The 14,538-nt window shown below is 46.7% G+C and overlaps 2 protein-coding genes across 7 annotated transcripts in view; both read left to right on the top strand.

Moving 5' to 3' along the window:
• Window positions 1–333: 333 nt before the first annotated feature.
• LOC128326509 (uncharacterized) lies at window positions 334–3,788 on the top strand. 3 transcript variants are annotated; one of them, XM_053253452.1, is made up of 2 exons: window positions 334–1,435; window positions 2,772–3,788. In XM_053253452.1, the coding sequence occupies exon 2, from the start codon at window positions 2,781–2,783 to the stop codon at window positions 3,768–3,770; it is 990 nt and encodes a 329-aa protein (XP_053109427.1). In that variant the 5' UTR covers window positions 334–1,435; window positions 2,772–2,780; the 3' UTR covers window positions 3,771–3,788. The 3 variants fall into 3 exon arrangements, with proteins under 3 accessions (XP_053109427.1, XP_053109426.1, XP_053109425.1); XM_053253451.1 differs by having other exon boundaries at window positions 334–1,984; XM_053253450.1 differs by having other exon boundaries at window positions 334–2,286.
• Window positions 3,789–6,974: 3,186 nt separating this feature from the next.
• The window catches only part of SEPTIN3 (septin 3), a 34,830-nt gene continuing 27,266 nt past the window's right edge, over window positions 6,975–14,538 (top strand). The window contains exon 1 of one of the 4 annotated variants that reach the window (XM_053255517.1): window positions 6,975–7,382. In XM_053255517.1, the coding sequence (XP_053111492.1) occupies window positions 7,373–7,382 (10 nt within the window). In that variant the 5' untranslated portion in view covers window positions 6,975–7,372. The remainder of the gene's footprint in view (window positions 7,383–14,538) is intronic. The other 3 variants (XM_053255516.1, XM_053255514.1, XM_053255513.1) reach the window with 3 other exon arrangements.

Genomic DNA, 14,538 nt, shown 5'->3' with positions numbered 1-14,538 from the left:
GAATGGATGCAATGTTAGGATTCTAGGCCCTCCAGGCCCTCCACAGAAAGCTTATTGTTCCACCCCCTCCTGCTCTTGTGTCCTGTAAACAAACACTGAATGAAAGTGTGGGTGAGCATGATGATTAGCTAGACATGTTTTTTCCCCCATGTATGACTTCAAGTAGGTCAGAGCTGTAGTTGATGTAAGGACCTCAAATGATATTTCAAAACTAAAATTTCAAAACTCTGCTCAGAATACTTAAAGTGAGAAGCCAAGCCAAGATACCCAGAAAGGTACTATTGTGTTAAACAGAGAACATGAGCCACATGCATAAAAAGAGCTTGCCAGATCATTAAAATTTGACCCGTATGCTCACATGTAGATGACACTCTGGGGAAATCCACACATACTACTGATGTTTTTTGTTTTTTGTTTTTAAAACAGTTATATGGAAACAATGGGCACTAAGAGGGATCAATTAACTATCACAGATCTTAACAGAGGACAATATTTATAAGTCTTTTTTGGTTATACACAATGAGGTCATTCACACAACTGAAAACTGTGTCCTACCCAGGTTTGGGTACAGTCTAACGCACAATGAAAAACCTGAATTGTGGGTGAAGTGCTCCCCCATAGCTCACAGGGACTTTGGGGTAAATTTGGCCAATATGTGAATGTACCCCACTCCATTCCAGAGGAGATGTGAACTAAAAGCCGGGTGTGAAAAACTTACAGGCAGGCAACCTATGGCAGTATGGAAGGAGGTGGCTTGTTTGACTATACTTTGATCCCGTTGGTGACACCTTTGTCCATCGAAAGGGGTATGGCTCCCAAGTCTTTTTGTAGGTTCGAGCCCAGTGCTCATTTTAATAATTGTTAAGTGTGTCCCCTTCTCAGTCCCACCACCAAGATAGCTGCATAGTTGTCCATTTATGTTTCATCTGTAAAGTTTCTTAGAAGAAAAAATGCTGGTGTACAGTGTTGATAGTTGTTGATTGCACTTATATCCTTTGGATCTACTTGTCCTGTTTTTCATTTCCTAGTCAGGGCTCCCTATGAGTGCTCTCATTCAGTGCCTGCCCACTCCTCCTTGCCTCTGCATCCAGCTGTGTTTAGCTCCAAGTTCTCCCAGACTCTGTCTCCCACTTAATTTCTTAAGAAGGATGGGAAAACATCCAACAGCTAAATAGAATGGACAGAGAATGGGAAGGGCGGACCACATGAAGAAGGGCACTGATTTGTTCACCGTGGAGTCACCAGGAGGGCTTATGGTCAATGTTCCTTCTAAGTGCTCATGTAGTTAACTTTTTTGGCTAGATTGATTGCAGTCTGTGGGTGACTGGGGGGCAGGCTGCCTTTTGAAAGATCTGGAATATTCACCAGCTGTGGGCTCTGGCCAGATGCTTGCTCACAGTGGATATTAAGCTGCCTAACACCTGCATCTTTCCAGGTAAGCTCAATGCTTCCTTTCAACTTAAAGAAGCCACTGGGAAAACAAGGTGGGGTGGGGGTGAGGGAAATCAGCAGACTCCTGGATTAACGGATTGAACCACATGGCTGGAACCTCTGTTGGCTTGAAATAGACAGTCATTTTTCAGAGAGCTGGAAGTGTCTTGAGAGCGGCATCACTTTCCATGCTGCGGATGCATATTTCTTTTATCCGTCTGCTACTTCTGGTCAATCAGGGTTCAAGTTTTTTGGGGTGTTTTTTTTTTTTTTTAACACTAGAAAATCCTGCCAGGGCTATTTGCTAAAGGCAAAAATGGGATGAGAATACATATCCTGAGCAGCATTCCCTCTTAATGGTTATCAGCTCTCTCAGACGATTGTCTGTCTCCAGCCATAAATTTTATGTATAAACTGGAATAAGAGAACAAAGTAGTTTAATATCATGCATCCAGCAAGAGGGAAAATGAATTGTTTTCTATATCTCATCAGTTTGTGAAATTCTGTAAATATTCATGGGGAAAGTGGAGTTTTTCCTGTCTATTCTTTGCAGGTAATTTTAACCTTTAAGAGTGTTTGTGGGGTTTTTTGTCTATTATTGTGGTGGATAGTGGTGATGTTAGGCTTTTATTTGGTGGATGTTTTCTTATTACTATTATTGCACCACCCATGTATGTGGTGCTTTATAGAAGGCAAGTAAACAGGTCCCTGATTTGAGGACCTTGCAGATTTGACACAGGGGAGACAATAGAGAAGCGGTTCTTAACCTGGAGTCCGTGGACCCCCTGGGAATCCATGGACAAGTCCACATGTCCGTGGAAAATCCTTGCTGCACTGAATTTAATTTGTTTCCAGGTGAGCCAGATTAAAGATCTTGACATTAACAATCCTAAGTATCCCCCCACCCCTGTAATTTTTACTGGAGCTGTATGAAAATATATAATTGGGATGGGGGGCCATGGATAATATTGAGGATCTGGAGGGTCCATATGTGCAAAAAGGTTAAGAACCCCTGCAGTAGAGGAAAGGGGAGAAGCATAATTTAACAGGAGAAGAATATGCATCAATTTCAGCAACAGGTATGTAGTTAAATTACAGCAGATGATGGGAACCAAGGGATTGCCCCAAGACTTTCAGACATGCTGCTTTGTTGTTGTATACTTTTGGGAGGGTGGTTCACCACATGTTGAGAGAATGTAGTACCTCAGTCCCCAAAGCACAGTGGATACGGATAACATGAGGGAAGTGGGTACTGTTGCCGGGACAGTGTAGTCAGGTCAGGCTAGTGATGAATAGGGACCACTTTGCATTAACCCTTTCTATGTGATTTGTTACTTTAGGAATTCAGAATGGATAAGGACTTTACGCCTTCCCCTCACAGGATCCAAAGGTGTATTCCAACCTTAGGAACCTCATCCAATCCCAGCCGTATCCCAGGACTCTCAAGTCGCTCCCTTGGAGCTGGGGGACTGGCAGCTTTCAGCCCCATCTTGAAAAAAGACACTTGCCTCAATTCTTTCATGCAGGACTCCACCAGGCAAATCCCCTTGGCAAAGGGCAGAGGGCTTTCCAGACTGAATTCCAGGCTTGGGCCTCCAAAACCACCACGTAGCCACGAGCTTTCCACATCATATCCACTTCCCACGACATCCCAGTTTCCTCAGTGGACAGCAACTAACGGTGTGACACCACGGAAATTAAGTTCTCTCTCATTTACTTTTCGCCAGGGCAGCAGTGCCTCTCCACCTGGACAACAACTCCTCTTACACTCTATGGCAAAGAGAGAATTCCAGAAGGTTCATTTGAGAAAGGAAGCATTGGGGAGGGGAGGAGCATTGCCTGTACCAGGTCCGCAGCCATTATCTGGATTACAAACCTCTCACATAGTTCAGAGCTGTACACATGCCCAAACCACCACTCTCAACCATGAAAGTGAAGACCATATCTCAGAAACAGAAATGCCAGATTCCCAGAGAAGTTTGACCCCTGCTGACCCGCCACCATCATTTCCTCAGCCACATCCACAAACCATAGGAAAAGATCCCACAAATTCATCTCTGAAGGCAGCTGTTAAAGAGGATATTTCTTCCAATGACAGATCTGGCATTCCAAAAGACATATACACACTCCAAGATTTAGATGGATCTGGAAAGATTTTACTTCCCCTTCCACAGGAGTATCTTGAGAGACAAGATGCAATGGGCAGCCTTTTTATGGCAGATTCCATGATGTCTCCTGTGACAAATGCAACTGGGTTTGAATGTAAGTCCAGACGTGATCACCTGCCGGTGTGTGTGTGTGTGTGTGCGTGTGTGTGTGTGGGGGGGTTTCTTTTCTAAATAAAGTAGACCAGTGGGCAGGAATTACCTCGGAATGTCATGTTTAATGAGGTAATACTTTATGATTTAATTTTGTTTTGCTAGGCTGGGCAAGGAGCTCTGCCAATGCATAAAGTCAGTCAGAGTCAGGACACAAATGTAAGCCATCCATTCCATCCCCCGCCCCCACCAATTCCTCATAAGAACATAAGAACTGGATCAGGCCCAAGGCCTATCTAGTCCAGCATCCTGTTTCATACAGTGGCCCACCAGATGCGCCTGAGAAGCCCACAGGCAAGAGGTGAAGGCATGCCCTCTCTCTTGCTGTTGCTCCCCTGCAACTGTGTTTAGAGGCATCTTGCCTCTTAGGCTGGAGGCAGTCTGTAGAGAACAGGACCAAGTAGAGGAACCTCATTGAACATATGAAGAATGTGAAGATATAAAACTTCTGTATAATGATTCATCTAGCTCAGTAAGCATTGCTCTAATTATCAGTGATCTTTCCCAATTTTGATCCCTGTTGGGCCTGGTGGTAAGCAGTTATTGAAACAGGATTAGATTTTCTGCTAGCAGCTCTATATACATTTGAGCAAGTTACTCACTGAAGAGTTGGCTCAGAATTAGCAGCTTCATAGGGCCAGGTGGGACCCTATTGGCTCTTTGTGTCACCTGATCCCACTGGGTTGATAGCAGCACTTCCACACTGAGCCATCTGCAGTGAGGGCAGCGCTGTGCTGCAGCACAGCAGAGATCTAGCCAGCAATTCCCTCCATCTGCAAACCGTCTTGGTGGTAGAGAGTAAGGAGCCTGGTCCTGCCACCAGACCCACTAGTCTGAGATTCCAGCATCTTACACTACTTAACAGCATCCTTACACTACTTAACAGCATCCTTTCAACTGGAGATGGCAGCAACTGAGTCTTGGACCTTATGCATGCAAAGCAGATATTCTGTCCCTGAGCTATGCAGTGGCCATCAGGCATTTCTGGCATCACAGTGGCTGGGAAAGTGCTACTGTGGTTGCAGAAATGGCTGTTGGCTGCTGCAAGCAGAACATATGGATTGATTCAGACTGGGGCTTCTGGGGGAAAGTTGAAAAGTGGCTGGCTCACGTGTGAATTGGACCCAAGGGAAGGAAAGACCAGGGCACATCCAGACAATGTTTGAGAATATTGCCAGCTGGGCGTTGTAGCACAATCAATAGCGAAAGAAATATTTGGGGGGAAGACAGATATATGTTTTCTCAGGACTCAGGCATGGCAGTTCAGTACCCTGAATACTCATAAGCTTCACTCTAGCCTGTACCAATCCATATGCTAATCCCCACTTGTTCAAATGGTAAGCCAGGGGAAGAATGGGTTCAGAGTAGGTGGCACAGTCCAAATTATGGACAGTTGTGCAAAAGTCCTTCATGGGAGCTTAGGAAGCGGCCTTAGATCTATCAGACCATTGGTCCATCTAGCTCAGTATTGACTACACTGCTAAGGTTGTAGGCAGGAGTCTCTCCCAGCCCCACTTGGAGATGCCAGTAGTGAACCTACCCGGGCCTCTGCTGCTGAGCTATGGTCTCTTCTCCTAAGGGGAATATCTCACAGCAGACAGAGGTCACATGTAGTCACCCATCCAAATGCAAACCAGGACAGACACTGCTTAGCAAATGGGACCATTCATGCATGCCACCACAAGACCAGCTCTCCTCACCTTCACAGCCTTGGATTTCTTCTTGTGATACTGTCTCCTGGACCTCTGCAGTAGGCCCAGGAACTTCTTGTGGTAGCAAGAGGTACCTTTTGTGGCAGCACAAGCATGAATTGTCCCCTTGGCTAAACAAACAGGGTTTCCCTCGGTTTGCATTTGGATGAGAGACTACATGCGAAATGCTACAAGACTGTCCCCTTAAGGGATGGGGTCATGGTTCAGTGGTAGAGAGCATCTGCTTGCATGCAGAAGGTCCCAGGTTAACTCCCTGGAATTTCCAGGTAGGTCTGGGAGAAAGTCCTGCCTGTAACCATGGAGAGCTGTTGCCAGTCAGTGTAGACAACACTGAACTAGACGGACCAATGATCTGACTCCATATAAGGCAGCTTCCTATGTTCCTAGTGCTTCAATTGGGGCTCATTTACCACATGCTACCTATGTTATCCAACCAAATGTGAGGACTGCATATACTGTGTTCATCTGAATCCAAGACTGGGTCGTCCCCACCCCCCCGCCCCAAGTTTTTTTATATGAGAAATCAGGAGGTTGTCTTAAATCCAGAGTCCCATTCCTTTTGAGTAAATGCAGGTTTAATCTGTGTTTACCTCTATTATTTTTTTTTAAAGGTCATCTTAAATTCAGAATGGCCTTTGATTCAGGTAAATACAGTATTTCATGAACATATAAAGACTGCATGTATACTTCACTGCATGGGGTCATGGCTTCCCAGCATGGTACAAATAGGGCAATCCACAGTTTTGCAATAACCACATGCAGCAGCAGCCTATATGCAGGTTATACACATTGTCTCACATGGAAGTGTTTCCTGTGTCTGTCTTTGCACATTTGTCAAGGCAAACTCAATCCCCTTGGAGAAGTCAACCAAAGGTGTTCAGTAGACACACCTCCGTCTCTCCACCTCTCCGAGGCATTTTCGCTGGCTTTGACAAACGCGCAGAGACATGCACAGATGTAGAAACCTACAGGCACAGGGAGAGACATCCAGTGTGCACTATGCACACTGACACAAAGGCAGATTGCCCTTTGACAGAGCTGACATGCAGACCATTGCTGGCAGACTCGCTTTGTGTGTCTCCATACTGTGTGGGTGCTTCTTGCTGTTTGTATAATAATGATGGAGGCAAAATGCTGTCAAAGACATGTGTAGTGTGCTTGCCAGAGAGCGAGACCTTTCTGGCTTTAATGGATTTATTCCCCATGTTCACCTCCTATGCAAACAAGACAGCAAGCAGGCTCGGATCCTCAAAGCATTCGATGCAGACACACACTGTCTTCATTTCTTTGTCAGTGGCCCTAGTAGTAGCTCTCGGGTAAAGGGGTTAAGAAACCCTCCTGCATTAAACAGTGGCTGTCTCTAGAGATCTCAGCACAACAGCAGCATACAAAAGCTGCCTGGGAACAGGGTGGAGAGGCGGGTGGAGAGGCAAGGAAGGAAAAAGAGCCTGTATACGTGGTGGGGAGGGAGGGGGCATCTTCTGGCTCCATCTGGCTCCATTTATCACAGCATCTCCCTTCAGGAGCTGGCACACATTTTCATGACCACCAATCCAGCTAAGGTCTCCCAGATGCTTGGATGATACAGCCCTGGATCCTGGGGGCAGAGGGAGGCAGAGTGTGGGGGAGAGTTTGCAGGGATGCTTAATATTCAGGTCACGTGACCATGGTAGCGGCGGCGGCGGCGGCACTAGCAGCAGTACCATCCCCGCTTATCTGAAATATCCATTGGAGAAGAAAAAGGAGAGCGAGAAAGAGAGGGGGGAGGGAGGGAGGAAAGGCAGAGAGAGAGAGGGAGAGGGAGAGGGAAGGGCAGAGAGAATATCAGAATTCAGAGGCAGCCTTTTGGGCACAGGGAAGTAAGGAGAAACCCCACCCCGAAGGACCGTATCCAGAAACAAAGGAAGATTCATGTTCAAAGGTAGGTGGTCCATACGGATGCTTGCGCACTCTTCTGGCTTTGGCTGGGCTCAGAGATGCAAGAGGGATGCTCAGGCAGTGCACAGCGGCACTCGCCCTGGCTCAGCAACACATGCATTCGCATGGGCAGTTGGAATGGAGAGAAAGAGAGAGAGACTGGCCCCTCTTCATGCAAGACATGCGGGGAAATCTTGCAGGCAGGGAAAGAGGCATTTCCTGCTCATCTTTTCCATCTGGTGTCAAGGAGGAAGCAGGCTGAGGCTGGCGTAGCTGTGCTGCTGCTGTGCCTCAGACACTGAGGCTTTTGTGAAGGAGGGAATGCATCCCAGCTGGCCATCAGGGCCAGGAGCTGCTGCCCTGGAACTGGCTTGCTCGCTGCTGCCGCCCACCCACCCCCCGCCAAGGCGGCTGCTTCCTTTGGGTGGCTTGAATGGGTTGCATTAGAAGCCTCCTCAGGCACTGGAGTGGGTGGGGGTGTGGAATGGGGGTGGGCAGAGATGTCCTTGCAAATTCAGGAGGGCAGGCGCTCTCCATGACAGCCACCACCACCCCCATGGCCATGCCTACCCCAACAGCCAGAGAAGCCGAGAAGTACTGGCACTCTGGCCCTGTGCGACTCCCCTCTCCACTACACCCCTGGTGCGGGGGAATCCTCCCCAGCACAGTCAAGAGGGCATTGGCTATGGGCCCTGGCCTGGAGTCCGGCTGTATGCAAGCAAGGTGTGTTAGCCAAAGGGTTAGAACTTGTGAGGAATGGGAAGCAACTGGGGGCTTGAGGCAATGGGGGGAGGGGGAGGGGGAGGGGGAGGGGGAGGGGAGGGGGAAGATGAAGGGCTATGATGGTGTGGAGGCTGGATAGCAGGTATTGAAGGGCTATACATTAAGAAGGGGGCAGGGGAGAGTGGGAGGAGGCCAGAATAAATGAACTCCCATGCTAGGGAAATGTGTTAATGCTGGGAGCTGTCAGACCTAGGGACTAGGCTGGCATCTCATAGATGCAGTGTGTGTATATACAGAGGCTTTTCAACCGCACAGTCTTCCGTGGTCAGAGAAAATGCACCCCACCTCTTGGAAAAGCTTGAGTGCAAAATATGCCATGGGGGAGTATATTCCCGTTGTTGTTGAGAAAAGAAGCAAGATGTCTGAACAGATCTCTCCTCTCTCATTTCTTCTGTATAGGCCGTTTTAAATTTGAGGTGGTCTGCAGCAGCTCCAGAGAGCTGGGACAATTCTAGACAGAGGTTAGTTTCTTTTTGGAAGGAAGGAAGGAAGAGCTCAATGGTAGAGCACCTACTTTGCATGCAGAAGGTCCCAGGTTCAATATGTGGAATCTCCAGGTAGGGCTGGGAAAGACTCCTGCATGAAACCTTGGAGAGCCACTGCTGGTCAGTGCAGACAATACTGAGAAGGACCAAGGTCTGATTCTGTATAAGGCAGCTTCTTATTTTCCAGAAGGAAGGAAGGAAGGAAGGAAGGAAGGAAGGAAGGAAGGAAGGAAGGAAGAGGGCTCTGCCTTTGACTGATTCTGCTCTCTGCATCTGCTTAAGGACATCCCTACAGTGTTTGGGTGGTGGTGGTGGGGGCTCATAAACAACATGTATTTTGACCCCTAAGCCCAAATATGTGAGGGCTGGCTGTGCTTATTCACTGAAGAAAGGGCACTGCACATGCTCAGGAGCATTCCTTTATGTTTTCACATGTTTCAGGGTTGAGGTCTGGTATTCAAAACAGATTTGAGGACTTGTGCCTGGTCAGTTTTGGCTTAAATTAAACCCTGAGCTTGTCTGTTTTGCCTCCATTTCCCTGATGTGCCGAATTAAATGAAATGAACCTGAGGCCACCCAATGAGGCTGTGACCTACTTGAGAGAAGATGGTCCCCAAAGCTTATATTCATTTTGTATTGTATGCAAGTGTGTATGTAGCAACAAAGGTCGTTTCTCTCCAGCTTTAGAAGCAACAGCTGTAGGTTGTGATAATTATTCCTTAGGACAATTTTTAAAAGACTAAAAATTGGAAAGACACATGGAAACTATTTTGGCTGCCAGGGATGTATGTTCAATGTGTTTATCTTGAGATCCTTTGTGTGGGCATTTCACAAGCTTCAGTGGAAGTGGGGTCTGATCCCATTCCTATTTTATGACAGGCAGCATACCGTAAAACTGTTGGATGGGAGCTAATTGTTATTTTGTTACCAAAAGCTGGCTTCTACATATTCTGGCATTTCCATCTCCCTCACTTCTCCCGCTTCACAGTCAATAGTGCTACTCAGACAAAGAACAGGCAGGCAAGGGGAGGAGAAAAAGCTATCCATATATGAGAACAAATACATAAATGCTTGAATAAATAGGTTACTTATTTAACAGCTCCTGCCTCTGGGCTTCTCACCAGGTATCAGGTGGGCCACTGTGTGAAACAGGATATTGGACTAGATGGGCCTTGGGCCTGATCCAGCAGGGCTGTTCTTATGTTCTTATGTACTGATTCTCATCTGGATCTAGGGCCGAAGCAACCAAAATCAGTTCCCATTTGTTCATTACTTTCAGCAGGCTGAGCAAATACATACAACATACAATTAGATGTGTTGAAATGATGTTACAGCAAGGTAGAGCTAATAAAAATCTCACAATCACCTAAATATTCTTATCAACTGATATAGCACTTAGAGAAGCTATTCACACGATTGCTCAAAACCGAGCTGGGCTCCCTTAGCCCGGTTTCGAGCAATCGTGAGAACCACCGGGCTCGAGGGCGAGCCTGGTGGTTCTCTGGAGGCTAGCCCGCCTAACTACCCCCACCCTAAATGAGATTAATGATCGCTACATTAGCCTTGTTTATTTGATCGTGTATCAGTTGTGGCATCTTGCAGCCATGGCTGTCACACTGGGATGGGGGGAGTGGGACCCCAGGAAGGCACGGTGCCTTCCTGGGGTTTGGGGGGCCGAGGGCCGCATGGCAGCGCTCCCCTTCCTCTGACCCCCAGAGCTCCTACCGGAGCTGCAGCTGGGCGTGGGAGTGCCTGGCTGGAGCAGCTGCTCGTCTGGGCAACCGATTCGGCCACCGAACAACAAGCGACTGCTTGTATGCAGGGAGAGCGGGCTAACCCCTCCTGGCACATCACACCAATTGTGTGAAGCACCTCAGAGAGTCATTCTCATCTACAGGTTGCGCCATGTGTTACAAAGGAAAATAACCGTATTTCAGGTGGTCCAAGGTAGTTTGGTGCTTAAGACAGGAAATCCAAATGATGCCTAATGATGGCAAAAATATAACAGTGAGTTACATAAATGACACTGCTGCCCTTTATAGTTACCTCTATAAACATCTGTTGCTTGAGGCAAGCTGCTTCACCTGCCTAATGGTAGGGCCAGACCTCCTGTATTTTAGAACTGGAATTCAAGCAAGGCAGATATGAACCTTATAAAATGCCTTGGCCCATGTTGCCAAATTATTGGTTTGGAATCTTCACCCCAGAACCTTCTCAGGTTTTGCTCAGAACTCTTGTATGGAGAATGCGGGATAGGAGAGGGGAGAAAACTCCAGCTTTCTTCTGCACCCGGTAATTTATCTAGACAAACTGAGACAGAAAGAAGCCCACTCTGACTCATCCATGCTCTGTGCTCTTGCTCTAGGACAGGCATAGGCAACCGTTGGCACTCCTGCTGTTGTTGAACTACAGATCTGTAAAGTATAGATTTATTGTGGCCGGAGCTGATGGGAGATGGTGTTCAACAGCAGCTGGAGTGCCAAAGGGTCCCTAACCCTGTTCTAGGTGCAGCGGCCACATACATGGCTAGATAGTGGACAGAGAGAAATTGTCCCTGTCTTACAACACTAGAACCAAAGCTCATCCCATGAAACTGAAGGCTGGGAAATTTATGACCAACAAAAGGAAGTACTTTTTCCACACAGAGCATAATTAACTTATGGAATTCTCTGCTAGTGGTGGTGGCCACTAGCTTGAATGGCTTTAAAAGGGGCTTAGACAAAGTCTTGGAGGACAGGTCTGTCAATGGCTATTGGTCTAGTAGCGATAGGCCACGTCCACTCACACAGGTAAGATACCTCTCAATAGCAGTTGCTGGAGAGCAACAGAAGGAGAGAGGGCAAGCCCTCACCCACTGCCTGTGGGCTTCTTGGAGGCATCTGGTGGACCACTGTGTAAAGCAGGATGCTGGACTAGATGAGCCTTGAGCCTGATCCAGCAGAGACGTTCTTATGTTCTTATATTTTAACACTCTTTTGCACAGCAAATCACATCTGGTTGGGGACACCGCAATGGAGCAGAGAAAATACTTTTCTTCCAGCACATTCTTCCAAGTTCCATATATGCTTTTTCTTCAGACCCATGGGCCATGCTAGAAACTGCTGCTGCACTGCCTTTCCAAGTTAGTGGCTCCAATGCTAGTGATACACTGAGCAAGTCTGAATTCTTGGAGGTTTGTGTATGAGAGTGCAAGAGGTCTTGTGCTTCATATGGAGGCCCTTAATTTTCATATGTATATAAGAGTTCTTGCACATCTGGAAACATGGAGGATAGCTACCACAGAAGGACTATTAACTGCAATCTTGGGCCAATTCAGTGGCAATTCATACTAATGTTGTTACTTCTGAAGTCATTGTATTTGAATTTTAAGACTTCTTGAGTATGTTTTATCATAGAGAGGCAAGGTATAAATACCTAAAACAAACAAAATAATTCTTGGGTCTAGGGCTATGTATTTAAATCCAGGTTGACAAAAACCCTCAACCCAGATGGCAAATAGGTATTCTGCTATGTGCTCAAGGGTTATAGGAACTTAATATCTCACAGTTTTGGAGCTGTGATGTCAAATATGGGGGTGGCTCTATAATTAACCATGCTGTTTGTTCTGAGCTGCATCTCCTTCTGACCTAGATTCCTGTAGTGAAATGGTCATGTGACTCTCCCACCATAGAATATGTTAGGTGGGCTCTCTGGTTTGGTATAGCATCATTCAACTCATTTTTTGAAGAGGCGTGATGCCAAGACAAACCAGAATTTGAACCCATGGTGGAAGTTTCAATTCATGTAGACAAAATGAAGGGGTAGAAAAGAAAATGGTATGTGTTTGAGCGCCATAGTTGTGAGAACTTCCTCAAAGTTGACAAGTAAAGAATCATAGGCTGACATGATGAGGAAAATTACTCAAAGTAGTCCCATTGAAAATGCCTATCTTGTGCTTTTAATTTCAGTAGGTCTGCTTTGAATAGAACAGAAGTCTAGCCTAACAATGCTCCCTTGTAATTTCAATCCATTGGTTCTAATACTGCCCTTAGGAACAACAGAGAACAAGTCTGCTCTTTCTTCTGTGTGACAGCCCTTCAGATATTTGAAGACGGCTATCATATCCCCCCCCCCCTATTCTTCTCTTCTTCAGGCTAAACTAACCCAGCTCCTTCAATTGTTTCTCATAGGGCTTGGTTTCCAGACCCCTCACTAGTAAGCATATCTCAGAGGGTCAAATTAGTTGGCCCATATACCCACCGAAGCTATTCTCATGACCAGGGGAAATCGGGCTAAGGAAGCCTAGCTCGATTTCCTCTAGTCGTCCCGTCTGCTGCCATGGAAGCCGCGCAGCTCCAGGTAGCAAACCTCAAAAACTACCCCTCCCCTTAAATGCAAGCGCTCCACTAACCCCATATTGTTTATTGTGTGCTGCCGCGGCACAACTCTGCGCCACAGCACCACATGAGGAGACCCCCACTGGGAAACTGAAACAAGCCTCCCGGCCCCGGGGGTCTCTCCAGATTGCCCTGCACACTTGCGCAGGGCATCCTGGAACTTCTAGGGGCCAGCTGGGCCCCGATCCCCGCCGGCACTTGTGTTGGTGGCCGATCTGGCTGCCCAGGGACAGCTCCATGCCTGTGTGCAGGGAGAACGGGGTAAGCCTGCTCTCCCTGCACTACCCGAACGTCACTTCACACCAACTGTGTGAAGCGCATCACCATGTTGTACCTACCAGGGCATATAGATTCAGTGTGAATAAGGAGAGGAGGAATTCACTGCAGGGGCACACCTTTCCGGAGACAGACACAACATTCTGGCAGAAATCAAATAGCCTGGAATTCTTGGTGGCCATTCAAAACAAGGACACTTCAGATGTAGAGGGCTATGTGGTCACCCACATACCACTACCTGAGAACAAAGAGCTGCGTGAGCTGTGAGGCACTGGCATGTTGAAAGAAGCAATTCTGGGACAAATCTGGACCAGAAGTATAGTAAGAGTAGTAAGTGGGCTTGTTTAAAATAGTTCTGATCATGGCTTTTTGCTTTGCTTTGCTTTGCTTTTGGGTGGCACCAAGATGGGTTTTTTAAAAATCCACAATACTTTTTTTGATGATGATAAAAAAGTATAATTATTTCCCCCCCCACAACAATAACAACAAGAATAGACTGCTTTTTAACAACACAAAACAAAAAGTTATCCAGGCAGCTTGCTTTCATATAGCAAAAGCAATGAGAAGATGGTTCTCTGTCCCAGAAGAACTCAAAATCTTAAAAGAAAGATGAGTAGGGGAGATACCTACAACAGCTACTGGAAGGGACACTATGCTGGGATTAACAGAGACAGTTGGCCTCCTCCTCCTAAACATAAGAGAGGTACCACTTTAAAAAGTTATTTGTGCAGCTGCCAGAGTTGGTTCACAAGATAAAGCATATTTTTAAGTGTAATATATCTGCCTATGATATATTACTATCAGGCACTCCTGTAGTTTCTAGGGTTGCGTATTGAGTATACAGCAGGTAATGGTTGAAAAAAGAAAAGAAGCAAGTGTGAATAAAGTTGTAAGAGAGGCGGCAGTATGAGTTACTTGTGTTTAGTAAGATCACTGGAGCTTTTTGGCCAGCAACAGCTTCAGGGAAGCTCAAAAAAGGCAACAGAAGCCTCAAGAGATGTTCTGTCTGTAGTAGGAAAATCACAGACTGGTTGTAAAATGTTAAAGTCAGACTTCCCACTGAGGAGAGGGCCATTTCTAAGGACAGCTGAGCTCTCATGTTCTTAATTCTAAGTCTGCCAAGATAGGAGAGAGAGAGAACTTGGAGTCACTACAGCAGAGCTACACAGTGCCCACAGAGCTCGGTATGTACTGCTGCAGTCTTAATGGAAATGGGGTTAATTTTGGGAAGAAAGGATTT

This window comes from Hemicordylus capensis, chromosome 5, assembly GCF_027244095.1.
Source record: "Hemicordylus capensis ecotype Gifberg chromosome 5, rHemCap1.1.pri, whole genome shotgun sequence".
Lineage (NCBI taxonomy): Eukaryota > Metazoa > Chordata > Lepidosauria > Squamata > Cordylidae > Hemicordylus > Hemicordylus capensis.
The sequence above is the reverse complement of the archived record's forward strand: the minus strand, read 5'-3'. Positions and strand labels throughout refer to the sequence as shown.